At 52.3% G+C, this 13,592-nt stretch overlaps 2 protein-coding genes across 2 annotated transcripts; one reads left to right on the forward strand and one right to left on the reverse strand.

The window, feature by feature from the left end:
• Positions 1 to 3,201: 3,201 nt before the first annotated feature.
• LOC136552719 (amidase 1-like) lies at positions 3,202 to 6,087 on the reverse strand. Its single transcript, XM_066544285.1, has 9 exons — positions 5,878 to 6,087; positions 5,619 to 5,771; positions 5,373 to 5,497; positions 5,128 to 5,253; positions 4,739 to 4,924; positions 4,494 to 4,641; positions 3,965 to 4,133; positions 3,740 to 3,874; positions 3,202 to 3,651 (listed from the first exon to the last, which is right to left on the reverse strand). Exons 1-9 carry the CDS (start codon positions 5,994 to 5,996, stop codon positions 3,478 to 3,480), a joined length of 1,335 nt encoding a protein of 444 aa, XP_066400382.1. The 5' UTR covers positions 5,997 to 6,087; the 3' UTR covers positions 3,202 to 3,477.
• Positions 6,088 to 10,922: 4,835 nt separating this feature from the next.
• LOC136549133 (uncharacterized) lies at positions 10,923 to 13,348 on the forward strand. Its single transcript, XM_066540421.1, has 3 exons — positions 10,923 to 11,359; positions 11,441 to 11,844; positions 12,906 to 13,348. The coding sequence occupies exons 1-3, from the start codon at positions 10,923 to 10,925 to the stop codon at positions 13,346 to 13,348; spliced, it is 1,284 nt and encodes a 427-aa protein (XP_066396518.1).
• The last annotated feature ends 244 nt before the right edge of the window (positions 13,349 to 13,592 follow it).

A 13,592-nucleotide genomic window follows, 5' to 3' on the forward strand; every position in this document is an offset into this window, starting at 1 on the left:
GTAGGATGGACCCCAAAACAAGCTACAGATTAGAAATAAGGATCGTTGCGACAAATTCTCGATGCCGTTGGTTTAGCATAAGCACAGTTGTAGATGTTGACACAACAAATTTCAAGGATTTGGTCGAAGACATTGTGGATAAGTACCCTTGTGGTTATGGTGACATTGTTGACATGTTCTACTACTGTGGTAAAACCAAGTCCAATATCAAAGTCAACAGTGACCATGATTTAGTTGCTATGTTTTCCAAAAATGCTAGTGTCAAGACCTGCTTGTTGACCTTTGCTTACCATCCTATGGGTACTGATACACCAGTCATTCCACTATGGCATGATTTAGCTTAAATGCCTAACTTCTCTATGCAAGCATGTAACCTAGCTGAGCCTACACCAACACCAACCCAAACACAAGCTTCCACTCAAACACAAGCTTCCTCTCAAACGGCAACAACCACTGATGATGACAACTACCTAAACAATCCTAAGCCACAGAATGAGCACGTGGGTGTGGATGAGGAGGGCATGTACATAGAATTAGAGCTACGGACCAAGGGTATTGATGCATTTGAGAAGGATGTACCTATTTTTGACTCTGAATGGGAATCTAGTTTTGATGATGATGATGATGACTATGAGGAGGATGAGGCTGATGAAATGGTTAAAGATAAAGTTCCACTTAGTAATCCTAAAATAGTGTATGACAAAAATGACCCACCAATGACAGTAGGCAGTATCTATGAAAATATGTCTTTGTTTTAAGTTGCCTTTGGCTACACATGCAATCAGAAATGAGTTTGAGTTTAACGTAGAGAAGAGTGATCCAGGGAGGTATAGGGTCTACTGCAGTGCCAAAATTGATGGATGTAGGTGGAGGATTCTTGCATCTACAGGTACAGACAAGACAACAGTGAAGGTAACTCTTGCCATCTTGCTTTTTTTTGTTGATTTACTTATAATTGGTGTGACATATTTGCAGGTGAAGAAGAACCCATATCCTCATGAGTGTCAGAGCACAAGAAGAGGTGGTAAAGTGAAGTATGCAACCAAGTTTTGGGTTTGTGAAAAGGTGAAGGACTGGGTATTTGAGGATCCTAGGGTGTCAGCTATGGAGCTACAGAAGAGGATCAAGGATAAATTCAAGGTGGTTGTGCCTTACAAGAGAGTATATAATGGTAAGGAACTAACTCACAACCAATTATTTGGAGATTGGAGGTCCAGTTTTGACAATCTGTATAGATTCAAGTTGCAAATTGAGGAATCTTGTCCCAGTAGCTTTGCAGTTATTGATCATCATACCATTAATAACAAGATTAGGTTTAATAGACTGTTATTTGCCATGAAGCCATGTATTGATGGGTTTCTTCAAGGTTGTAGGGCATACTTGTCAGTTGATAGTACATTTCTCAAGGGCAAGTTTAGAGATCAACTGTGTGTAGCCTGTGCAGTAGATGGGCACAACTGGATGTATCCAGTTTGCAGTTGGAGTCATAGATTCAGAAACAAATGAGAATTGGATATGGTTTATGGAGAGACTGAGAGATTTTATAGGGAGTCCACCAGGTCTGACCTTCTGTACTGATTGTGGTCAAGCAGTGATGGCCGGTGTGAGTGAGGTATTTCCTAATGCAGAGCACAGAGAGTGTATGTGGCATCTTGTTCAAAAATTTAAGAAAAGGTTCCATGGACAAGTGTTTGATGATCATTTGTGAGCATCATCTTACAGTTGGAACTCATACCTTTTTGAGAAACACTGGTCAGCAATGGCAGCAGCTAAGCCAGCAGCTATGGTTTATCTACAACAGAACCATAAGAAGCTATGGACCAGAAGTCAATTTGGAGTCACATGTAAGATAGATTGTCACAAATAATTTAGCTGAAAGCTTCAACAACTGGATCAAAGGTGAAAAAAACAGGCATTTGGATGACTTGCTTGATACAATCAGACAAGTTATTAATCAAATGGAACCACAGAAGGAAGATTGCAAGGCAGATGCAGGGCAAGATACTTCCACACATTGTGGACAAGCTGAAGGAGCAAAGCAAGAACCTAGATATTGATGTCATAACTAACGGCGATGTCAACACTGCTGACGATATCAACACAATTGAGAACAAAGGGAGACTCAAGACAGCAGTGAATAAGAAAAGGAAGCTTGACAGTCCTGCTATGAATACAAGAGCCAAGGTATCTACAACTCTAGATAGTCCTGCTATGGGTACCAGAAGCAAAAGGAAGCTCGACATTTAGTTGTTGTCTGTGGGATGACTCAAAACTCCAGATATTTTGTAACTCATGTAGAACTTGCATTTTGTAAGACCAAAACAGTGGTATGTGCATGACCAAAACAAGATCTCCCAAAACAATGGTCTGGTCTATTGCATGACCAAAACAATGGTCTGGTCTACTGGTTTGTGAAATGCTGTTATGGTTTGTGAAATTTTCGTAACTGGTTTGTCAAATTTGTTGTTCTGGTTTCTCTTTCTAAATCCGTGTAACTGGTTTGTTAAATTTGTGGCGTCAAGGGCAAGTGCAAAATTCTGCTCCTGACGCCTGGACATAGGGGTAAAACGGTCATCGTATCCCTCTGTTACCGGTCGTCATGCTCTAACCTCACGGAAGTGGCATACGGTACCAGAAAACTTTGCGCGAGGGACTGAGGAGGGGCAGCCAAAATTTTTGTGGTAGAGAAGGAATTAGAAACTTTTATAATGGCTTGTAGGGAAAAGTCTCGAGGGTTTAGGGCCGGAAGCGGGGAGTTTCTATGCGGCCGCCGAAGCCTCGCTCGAAGTGCAGGTGGTTGGGCTGCAGGCCCCATCAGTCGGAATGACGGCGAGAGAGGCTGGGTTGTGGGTAGTCAAAGCAACGTACGGCCGCGATGGACGCTAGCGAAATAAGGAACGGGCAGGATTGTCTGGCTGTGTTTGGCATAGCTCCTAGGGGTTCCGGCTCCTCTGCGAAATCACTGTAGCAGTAGCACGGAGCCGTTTTGGATTTTGAGGCAGAAAATGAACTGAGAAGAGGAGGAGCCGGTGGACCCACGATTCCGAGCTTCTCTGGCTCCGTGCTACAGTAATGCTACAGTGATACTGCGTTTTATGTACCATTTTCTTTTGAGTTCCTCCATTTCTCACACATGTATTGATATTGCAGTTTTATGTACCATCTTCTTTTATGCACAAATTCTCCACACACAAACTCCCATGCCACGAATTTTGGACTTTCTGCTGTCATTTTCCAGTCCAGAGATCCAATTTCCAAACATGCCTGAATTTGTAGTAAATACTCTTTATCACACCATATGCATACAGAAGCGGCAAATCGCTGTATGTGCCTATGTGGCAAAACATATTTTCTCTTCCGTACAAATGGGTCGAGTACACCTGTACCACATCAATCAATATCTACTAGATCGACAAGCAGTCGTGCAGGACACGGAGCGACTGAGAACCGATGGAACCTGAACTTTTTGCATATGAATCATGGTTGATGGCTCAGAGAGGAGCTTGGTGAGCTCCAGGCTTTCTTGGTCTCCTCTTTGAGCGTCTCATACAGCTCCTGAGCCACACTTAGGAGGAAATGGTCCGCACCATGGCATGCCACTAGGGAGACAGACACTGGAACACCATGGCGCACTCCCAGTGGAATGCTCAGCTGCAGCCATGCCCAGCATAAATACCAATTAACACAGCAACATTAATTAATGTATCTGAATTCCATTCGAGGTTCAGCAGCTTTATACCTGGCAAAACCCAGATAGTCCGGCGATCGACAGCAATGAAAATGCTCTTGCGCGGAAGTTTTCTAATGCAACAACCTCCATGCGCAGCTTTGGTGGAGAACCAGGAACTGTCGGTATCGCAAGGATCCCATCATCCTGCGGATGAGGGACAAGCCAATAACAACACATTATGCATTTGTTTGTGATTTACAAATGCAGTTGGTACAGAGGAATTCCCTGTGTTACCTTGACAAGAGCAGATAGCGCCAACTTGAATTCAGTCTTCAGAACATGAAAATCCTCCATGGGTTCATCTTCTGATGCAATGGCTTCATACACCCGCTCTCGGATGCCAGGGCCTAGGTTAGGCTTTACAGTGTTGACCCACTCTGCATGGTTAGCTTTGAATTCAGACCTGAAAAGGATATTCAGGTTTTAATTTCCTCATCCAAGATAGGTAGCTCAAGGAGCTGAGTGCAGAACTTCATGTTGATTAACAATCTATAAACTGTTGGCCAAGGCCAAACTATACCACTTCAGGTCCATTTATATGAATTACTCCCTCCAGTGATAGAAGAATGCTCCCAAAGTGTAGATGTGGATATCGTACTGTGATATTGGAGAGTGTGTTTTATGGACAATAAGGTGGGAAAGCATATCTTTATGACCTTTTTATTTTAATATTTTGGGAATAATAAATTATATAGTCAATATTACACAGTATTTAGTATTATTGCCCTGCTACTACATAGTTTGAATAAGTTGTAAGTGAAACCTTTGGAGGCATCGCATGACATATGAAATAACAGATAGAGCAGGAACAGATGGTGCTTTGCTTCTGGAGAAGTCGCTAATGAATTTCTCAACAGTCGGAACATTGCTAGAGACGAACTCACCAAGGTTCCTATTGTCTACTGCATCATCTGTGACAATAAAGGCATCCACAGCAGATAAGATTTATATTTTAGGGAAAGCAGCATAATATTAAGGTTAAAGCTATGAGTCCATAGTATTACTTACTACCAAATCTCTTAGCTACTGATGCATTAAGAATCTGATATGTGTGGTCATTCAAAGAGCCTAAGATTTCAAAACAGTCTTTAGGAATCGTAAAATGAGTTGGTCGCTTGATAGTGTTGTCAGCAGGTATCGGCAACAACACGTTGCTTACACGAGATAACGTAGATAAATCTCTAGCAAACCACCCTGTAAAATGCAATATGAATATCAGCATTAGTCTTAACACCAACAGCAAATACAACATACTTATTTTCCAAATAAGTAAGTAAAAAGTAGTACAATAGGTGTGATTCAATTTCGTAATTCATACAGGAGCAGCCAGCAATAGGACATGAAAGTTGAAAGCGATGAATCTACGAGGGGAAAAAAAGAGAGAAATATTTACCCACCAACAGTGTCAAACATCTGTGACATTGGAATGACATTCTCTGTCGAAACCAATCCATGGGAAGGCCTGAGTCCAAATATGCCACAATAGGCAGCAGGTACCCTCACACTACCTCCAGTGTCAGTGCCTACATTAGACAAGGGGGAATGAAATGATAGGCAAATCAATTTGCTGCTAGCCTGTGATTGAGAATATAATCAGGAATTTAGAGGAACCAGGACAAGGGCTGGTGCAGGGACTGCTGACCCAGAGCGAAGTCGACGAGTTTTGCGCCAACTGCAACAGCTGATCCACTTGAGGACCCTCCAGGAACTCTATCGGGAGCGCACGGATTAGTCGGCGTGCCGTAGTGCGCGTTCTCCCCATTTATGCTGTGAAAGTTGAAGTGAATGTCAGTGGCCTCGTCAGCTTGATGCAATTGCAGTCAAGATATATATGATGCTACAAACGAAGTCAGACGAGTATCAGGTGGAGGCATGGGCATGGCGTCACCTGTAGGCCATCTCATCCATGACGGTCTTGCCGATGCTGATGGCGCCGGCGGCCAGCGTCGCCAGGACGACGGGGGAGGTGGCGCCGGCGGGGGCATGCGTCCTCGCCCAGTCCGGGTTGCCGAACCCAGTGACACGGCCGCTGATGTCGAAGCTGGAGAAGAAGAGAATAAATAAGCACGCCTTCAGCAATTGAGGATAAAATTCTAAACGAAAACTTGATCAAATTATCGGGGGAGGAGAAGGGGACACTTGCTCACATGTCTTTGATAGCAAAGGTGAGGCCGTGAAGCGGGAGCTGCTGCTGAGATTGCGAAGGCAGCAGCTCGAATTTCTCCATGAAGGCGCCGTAGTCGCCGCCCTCCAACCCCATCGCCATGCCTTCCCAGTTCCCGTCGGCCGTCGCTCTTACCGTTCCGTCTCTCAACCCAAGCAGTGTAGCAGAATGATATCAGGATGATTCTGCTGCGTCATCATCACCGAGGTGGCGTTTGGATTAGGGGAATGAGAGGTGGGGTGGGACAGGGAACCGATCAGGGAAATGGGAAATACTGGAGATAATCTTATCCCGTGTTTGGAGGGGAATGGGAAATGGAGGAAGAGGAATGGGAGATGAGAGACTCTTTTCCGATGTTTTAAACCCAACGGCAGGGTTACGTATACTAGTGTCGGTGTTTTTGACCGACGAGCCCTCAACCAACTAGTGAAAGTGTACTGCGTGTCCCTAATCCCGGAGGGTGATGTAAAGAAATACAGGGTTTATACTGGTTCAGGCAATAGGTGCCCTACGTCCAGTCTGAGAGAGCGATCTTGTATTCCTTGCACCGAGGTGCTTGTAGTAGGGGTTTACAAGCTGGGCGAGAGAGTGAGCCAGTCCCAGGTCTCTACGTGGAGCGGTGTGGATTGCTTGAGATGTTGATCTCTTGCAGTGAGGGAGCATGCGTATTACAGAGTGTTGCGCGTTGCTTGCGCGTGTGTCTGTCTGAGTGATGTCTCCGCCTGTGTGTGCGTCCAGCGGCGAAGCTACGTCATGGGTTGTGGGTGTGGCTGCACCCATAGAAAAACGAAAATCCAATACTATATTCAAAATTTTACCATGTTTGCAACCCAAATTCAAGTATCTATCTAACAAGCGCACCACCCTTTGATTCGCTCTAGCTTCGCCACTGTGTGCGTCCGTGTTTCGTGAGTTCGTCTGTGCGTGTCTAGAAATGACACCGGTCACTCCCTTTTATAGTCGAAGGGGGAGACAGGGGCGATACATGTGTACGCTGCGTGGCGTTTTGTGAGCGGAGGCGGTGTGTCCGTGCCCTGTAGCTTGTCACTGTGACGACATGGTCGATGGAGCGATCTTGTCCTTGGTGTACTGGAGCGACGCGCCGGTCATGCCCGATCCTGTGCAACGTGGGAGCTCCTGTGATGGCCTGACGCAGGGCATGGCGCATACTGTGAACGACGTGCCGGTCGCTATATGTTGACAACGTAGAGAGCCGAGGCCTAATCGGTGCCGAGGCTAAACCATCGTGGGGGCTTGGCGGACGCGAATCCCGAGGCTGTCGAGACCCCGAAGCGGATGGCCGAGGCTCGGAGGGAGCAGTTGGTCATGTACACTGATTTCGATGCTATAGGGACCCGGACATGACTCTCCACGCCACGCTGTCCTCGGAGCAGGTGGGGTTAGGCAACACAGTGCAGCACGGGCGTCGGTCGTGGGCACAGCGCCGAGCACAGCGGCCGATAACCCCTGCCCTGTCCTGTCTCAGATGGCATGGTATCGATGTGACTCCCATCTCGTCGGTCACTCCGCTGTGTTGAGCCATCGTTCGACTGATGTTGCGGGAGTGGTTGGCCGCGTTGGTTGGACGTGACGTCCTGTCAGAGAAATCGGTCAAGGCGGAGGCGATGGGGTTGTTGCCGAGCCGGCCTCGAGCGAGGCGGAGAATCAGCACCTCATCTAAGGCCTCACGGGCGGGGCCTTAGGTGAGTCGGAGAATTGGTACCCCGTCCGAGGCCTTACGTGTGGGGCCTTGAGCGAGACGGAGAATCGGTACCCCATCCGAGGCCTTACGTGTGGGGCCTCGAGCGAGACGGAGAATCGGTACCCCATCCAAGACCTTACATGCGGGGCCTCAAGCGAGACAGAGAATCGGTACCCCGTCCAAGGCCTCATGGTTTTATTTTGGGCCGAGCCCGCTTCGGGTGGGCCTGGATTTTATTCGAGGTGGGCCGAGCGGCCCAGCTGAGCCTCGGATAAGGTGGGGGTTTACCGGTGGTTGTCTCTTAGCTTTGATTTTTACAGGGTCTAAGCGATTTTTTCGGTTTTTGCTTAGAGGACCCCTTTTTATGGTACCCGACAGCAGCCCCCGAGCCTTGGGGAGAGCGTGAGCGCTCTTCCCGAGGTTTTGACGAGACTTGGCTTGTGGCAGCTCCTGGCGGGAAGGTGTTTCGTACTCGAGGCCTCGGTGGGTGCGCGTGAGCGCACCCGCTGGGTGTAGCCTCCGAGGCCCTGGAGGAATGGATTTATTCCTCTAGGGGCTTTTCACGTGTTTGAGCGAGGGGTTTTATCGCGTTTGCCGATCCCACGAGTGTGAGTTCGGGTCGCTGGGTCTCGGCTTGGTTGCAGGAAGAGCCCCTGAGCCTCTGCGCGGAGCAAGAGGGCGATCAGGAGTTTCCCTGTCTTTTTGTGCAGCCCTTACGCATCCTTTTCATTTAGAAAGAGGGGTGGAGTATGCCAGGCTACCCTCAGTGGGCGCGAGCAGTGACACCTCTGGTGATCTGTTATTGGGTAAGTCCAAGTGGAGGCTCGTGCCCTATTCGATAGGGGTCGGCAAGTGGTCCAGAGACACACTCCAAAAGTACCAGAGGGCTTCTCTAGTGGGTCCCAGGGCCATTCGATTGGCCCCGAGGGCTCGGTGCCTCCCTGTGGTGGGATCCCATTCAGAGACCTCCCTACTGGTCTCGGACATGACTTAAGTCATCCTGAGCAATCGCTTGCTCAGGCCTCGGCCATGTACAGGCTCACCCATAGTCATCCCTAACTCTGTTGTCCTGGGGCAACTGTCGAAACCCTCGGGGGCCCAGCCTTTGAACCCCTGGATCGTAACAAGCTCGGTGCCCTTTATTGCGTTTTGCCGAGCCCCCGAGTGTGAGTTCGGGTTGCCGGGCCTCGGCGTATATGCAGGGAGAGCCCCCGAGCCTCTGTGTAGAGCAAGAGGGTGATTAGGAGTTTCCCTGTCTTTTTTGTGCGGCCCTCATGCATCCTTTTCGTTTAGAAGGAGGGTGGAGTATGCCAGGCTACCCTCGGTGGGCGCGAGCAGTGACACCTCCGGTGAGCTGTTATCGGGTAAGTCCAAGTGGAGACCCATGCCCCATTCGATAGGGGTCAACAAGTGGTCCAGAGACGCACTCCAAAAGTACCAGAGGGCTTCTCTAGTGGGTCCCAGGGCCTTTCAATTGGCCCCGGGGGCTCGGTGCCTCCCCGCGGTGGGATCCCATTCAGAGACCTCCCTGCTGATCTCGGACACGACTTAGGGCATCCCGAGCGATCGCTTGCTCGGGCCTCGGCCATGTATAGGCTCACCCATAGTCATCCCTGACTCTATTGTCCTAGCATGGCTATCGAGACCCTTGGGGGCCCAGCCTTTGAACCCCTGGACCGTAACAGGCTCGGTGCCTAGTTCCTTAGTCTAAAAGGAATTGGGTGGGGGATATTCCCCTCCCATCGGCTGGCAACGGCAGGCACGCCTTTTGAGGCAGTTTTCTCGAGGACACGGAACGGCGCCTGCTGTTGTTGCGGTCGAATGCGACACGATGTCAGCGGATGGGATGTTACTGTGCGTGCTCGATTAATAAGGAAAAGGTGGGCGTGTGGGTGGTTTAATCGGATTTAGATTAACTACGCTAGATCTGAGGGAAACTTCCCCGGTTTCATCGCCCGTCTGTTTCACCCCCTTCCTACATAAATACGTGATGAGCCTCGCCCCTTTCCTCCTTACCTTGCCTGCATTCGCCTTTTCTGCCCTCGAACCATTGCTAAGAGCAGAGAGCGCCGGGGAGAAGAAGGGAGAGAGAGAGAGGGATAGCGAGAGCTCGCCTTACCACTATAGCCACCTTCTCCACTACATCCATGGTCGGCGACGCTGTTGTTGTTGAGGCAGACCCTTGGGGTCAGTCCGATGTGTCTCCGGCAACGCTGCAGTCGCTTGTCGACAATGGCCTCTTCCGCCCGGTTACCGACCCCAACAGACCGGAGTGGATCGCTCCGGGGGGGGGGGCGAGCTAAAGCCGAGGCCACGCGATGGCTACATCATGAACTTCATGGCCTTCCACGAGCGTTGTCTCGACCTACCGGTGGATCGGTTCATGCGAGCGCTCCCGCACTACTATGGCATGGAGCTCCACAACTTCAACCCCAACTCCATCACGTAGGCGGCCATCTTCGTCACCGTCTATGAGGGGTACCTGGGCATTGCCCCCCACTAGGAGCTGTGGCTCCACCTCTTTTAGCGCAGGGCTTACCACCAATCCGATGGGCACGTGGAAGGCGATGAGGGCCGGCGGCTGCACTCTCCAAGTGCGCCAAGACCGGTAGCTCCTCTACATCCTAGCCCAGCTCGCGTCATCCAACCGTCGTTGGTACAACAGCTGGTTCTACCTCTGCAACGACGATGGTGAACTCCCCCCTATACCGAGCGGGTCGTGGAGAGCCAGCCGGAGAAGTTGAGGTACGACGTCCTGGTGGTTGATCAGCCCAAGCTACGGCCGCTCCTGGAGGCACTGCGCAGCCGCGGCCTTACAACAGCTATGGTCGTGGCGGCCTTCCACCGCCAGAGGGTGCTGCCGCTGATGGCTCGGTGGCAGCGCCTATTCGAGATGACACTGGACGAGCCGATCGATGGCGTCATGTTTTCCACCGTCACCCTCTCTGACGAGAAGATTCTACATCGGGTGAGAGAGATGGTGAAGGGGTGGCTGAGGAGCAGTGGCCTGGGCTCGTTCCTGATGCGCCCGTCGCGGGGGTACCTCTCTCTAGTAAGTCACGCACCGTTACGGCCCCCGAGCCCTCCTCGTTCCTCACAGTTTCCTATTCCCTTATTTGCGTTCGCTATTCCTACAGGGGATGAGGGATGTGTGAGCCACCCCACCGCCCGTTCCCAAGGACGCAGAGCGGCGGGCGGTGAACAAGGCACATGCCGAGGCGTAAAAGAAGCGGAAGGACGCTGAGGAGGCAAGGCGTAAGAGGAAGAACCTTGAGCGCGAGGAGCTAGAGAAACACCATCGGCAGCAGAGGCATGACGGTCTCCCGATGGAGGCGTCTCCATCGCCGTCGTTGTCGGATTCCTCGAGCGACGATGATGAGGGCGAGGCGGGGCAGGTTCCCCTAGACCATCTCCGTGACATCGGGGGGACTACACCTGGGGCATTAGCGAGCGGCCCAGCGTCTCTAGGAGGAGGGGGAGAGGATGCCTCGGGGCTGGCGATCGCCCGCCCCGGGGCCGAGGCCGACGCGCCCGAGGCATGGGCATTGGGGAAGCACGTCGTCAGCTCGGTGGGCTCGATGGTGGAGGTGGAGCAGGCGGCGGCGGGGGCGATGCAACCACCTCCGCAGAGGGTCAAGGGGGCGCCAGAGTCCGGTGAGGGCCGGCCGACACCAGCAGACACGGAGGCCGTGGCGCCGCCGCCACCACTGCTATTGCGGAGGATGAGGGACGTGGTGCAGAAGTGGTTGTGTCCCCGTTCGAGGTAAGTGTCTTGTCGGTGGAGTTGCAGCATCTCCTGCTCGTCCCTTGGTAGTATGCTGACCTTGTGAGTGTTTGCCTTCAGCCAGAAGCATCAGGCGGAAGCACCCGCCCTGGCGCCATGTAAGGCGCTCAAGGTGAGCGCCAGTTCCACTGCCCAATGGGTGATGGAGGCGCAAGCCGCCATACAGCGTGGCGTGGCCTTGGCCAGGGTCGACCCGAAGGGGCTGGATGCCCAAGGAGAGGCTACTAAGGCGGCCTTGCAGCGAGCGGGGGATGAGGCGCCTACGTCCCTCGAGGCTAAGGCCCGTGAGTCAGATGGGGCTGAGGCACCCTCAATCGCTGTGGCCACCGAGGGCGAGGTCGAGGCCCCTAAGACCTCTAAGGCTGAGGCGACGGAGGCTGGGGCATCCAGGACCACTGAGGCTGAGGTGGCAGAGGCCGGAGCCCCCAGGACCACCGAGACCGAGGCGGCGGAGGTCAGCGTGGGTGCGGCAGAGTCGACGGCCTAGGAAGTGGAGACAGAGGTGGGGCAAGCCTCAGTATTGCCCCTGGTCCAAGGTCCGCCGCCATCGCAGGAGAGCGCCCGGGAAGTGGAGGTCCATTCGATCTCCTCTGACGATACTTCCTGGGGGAAGGAGGTGGCGAATGTCGAGGCGGCCAGCACCGCAAAGCAGCTAGTTCCAACCTCTAGCGAGGGAAGCTTGGCCCTCATTCGGGTACAACCTGAGCCTCATGGGTGGGATCACCCGTGCGTCTTGTGGTGGAGCCGGGACGACCCTGAGGAGGACACGGTCGAGGGGGGGGGCGCTAGGGCTCCTTCGAGCAATTTCACCAGCTAGCAGAGCGATCGCTTCGAACAGCGCTGTCTGTCATGGCTGACGATCTGCCCAAGGTTGCCCAGGTGCGTGCTTTCTTTCCCGGTGCTATGTCATCTTTTTCCTAGTTTTCTCACAGTACTTGACGTCCGTTCTGCCTATCTAGGAGCTCGAGGCCCGATCCCTTAGGAAGTCGATGTTCCTCTGGCGGGAGAGGGACATCTGGGACCAGCTCCAGCGATAGAAGGACCTGCTCACCCATGCCAACGAGCTTCTGTCGGTGCGGAGCATGGAGGTGGAGGAGGAGTTGACCCTGGTGGCTGGCGAGCGGGACACCTTCAGGTCTCGGGCTGAAGAAGTGATGGCCTATGCCAAGGCCATCGCTGGGTAGCTGGGGGCGGAGCAGGGCGCACACCTACTAATGAAAGGAGCCCTGGCAGAGGCCCTCAAAGTGGTTGGGGCCTCTCGGGTCGAGGCCTTAGGCTGGAAGAAAAAAGCCAAGGGTGAGTCCTGTTGAGCCGCGCCTCTTGTTTTATTTGTTCTTCTTGAGTTTGACCCCTAACTCCCCGATGTGATGCAGAGCTAGAGAGGGAGGCTTCTAGGGCGGCCGAGGCCTCTTGGGTCGAGGTCCAACGCTGGAAAGAGAAAGCCATGGGTGAGTCTCGTAGGCCTTCACCCCTGTTCGGCTTATTTTCTTTTGTGCTTAACCCCATCTTGCTTGTCTTGGCGTAGGGTTGGAGAAGGAGGTCTCCCAGGCAGCTGAGGCCTCTGTCGAAGTGCAGGCGGTGCTCGAGGCCAAGATCGGGGAGCACAACGCACTGCAGAGTGCCGCCCGTACCGCTTGCGAGACCCTAGAGGTTGAGGGGGTCGAGTCGGGCAGCTCCCTTGGGAGCCGCTTGATCACGTTGAGCGGCCAAGTGCGCGAGCAACTCCGGGGGGCGCTGCACACTGGCGTCAAGCAAGCCCTGGCCATCGTCTCCTCACACTATGCCGACATTGACCTTGAGGCCATCAGCGATGGCTACGTCTTGGCTGAGGATGACGAGGAGGCCGATGAGGAGGTCACAAAGCTGGTGGAGGCGGCTAAGGGCCCTGGCACGGCGCTGTCCAAGCTGTTCGAAGAGGAGGTGGTTCCTCCAACACCATCCGCCAACATTGGTGACCCTGAGCCTTGACCTAGGCTAATAGGGGCCATGTAAACGGATTAGGGTGATTGTTGTACCGTAACGCTTGTGGCCGTCGAGGCCTTTTTTAAAGTACTTATGCGTCTACGCTTTTAATCGTTTTTATTGTATTTCCAAGCCTCTGCCCTCCGTCTCGTCTCTGAACATATTTTTTGCAAAAAACTTCCTCAGAGCCTAAGCTATCCCTCGGGCAAAAGGTGGTGAGGGAGTGCCATAGCCTGGAGGCGTAGGCCAT

The sequence above is a fragment of the Miscanthus floridulus genome, chromosome 4 (genome assembly GCF_019320115.1).
Source record: "Miscanthus floridulus cultivar M001 chromosome 4, ASM1932011v1, whole genome shotgun sequence".
Classification (NCBI taxonomy): domain Eukaryota; kingdom Viridiplantae; phylum Streptophyta; class Magnoliopsida; order Poales; family Poaceae; genus Miscanthus; species Miscanthus floridulus.

Excerpts from the sequence above, each read along its gene's own strand:
- LOC136552719 (XM_066544285.1), bottom strand. The coding sequence starts at position 5,996 with ATGGCGATGGGGTTGGAGGGCGGCGACTACGGCGCCTTCATGGAGAAA. Across the intron at positions 5,772-5,877 it reads ACCTTTGCTATCAAAGACAT|CTTCGACATCAGCGGCCGTG; the intron begins GTGAGCAAGTGT and ends CTTCTTCTCCAG. Across the intron at positions 4,134-4,493 it reads GTCATGCGATGCCTCCAAAG|GTCTGAATTCAAAGCTAACC; the intron begins GTTTCACTTACA and ends TATCCTTTTCAG.
- LOC136549133 (XM_066540421.1), top strand. The coding sequence starts at position 10,923 with ATGGAGGCGTCTCCATCGCCGTCGTTGTCGGATTCCTCGAGCGACGAT. Across the intron at positions 11,360-11,440 it reads TGGTTGTGTCCCCGTTCGAG|CCAGAAGCATCAGGCGGAAG; the intron begins GTAAGTGTCTTG and ends GTTTGCCTTCAG. Across the intron at positions 11,845-12,905 it reads GGCGGCGGAGGTCAGCGTGG|GGTTGGAGAAGGAGGTCTCC; the intron begins GTGCGGCAGAGT and ends GTCTTGGCGTAG.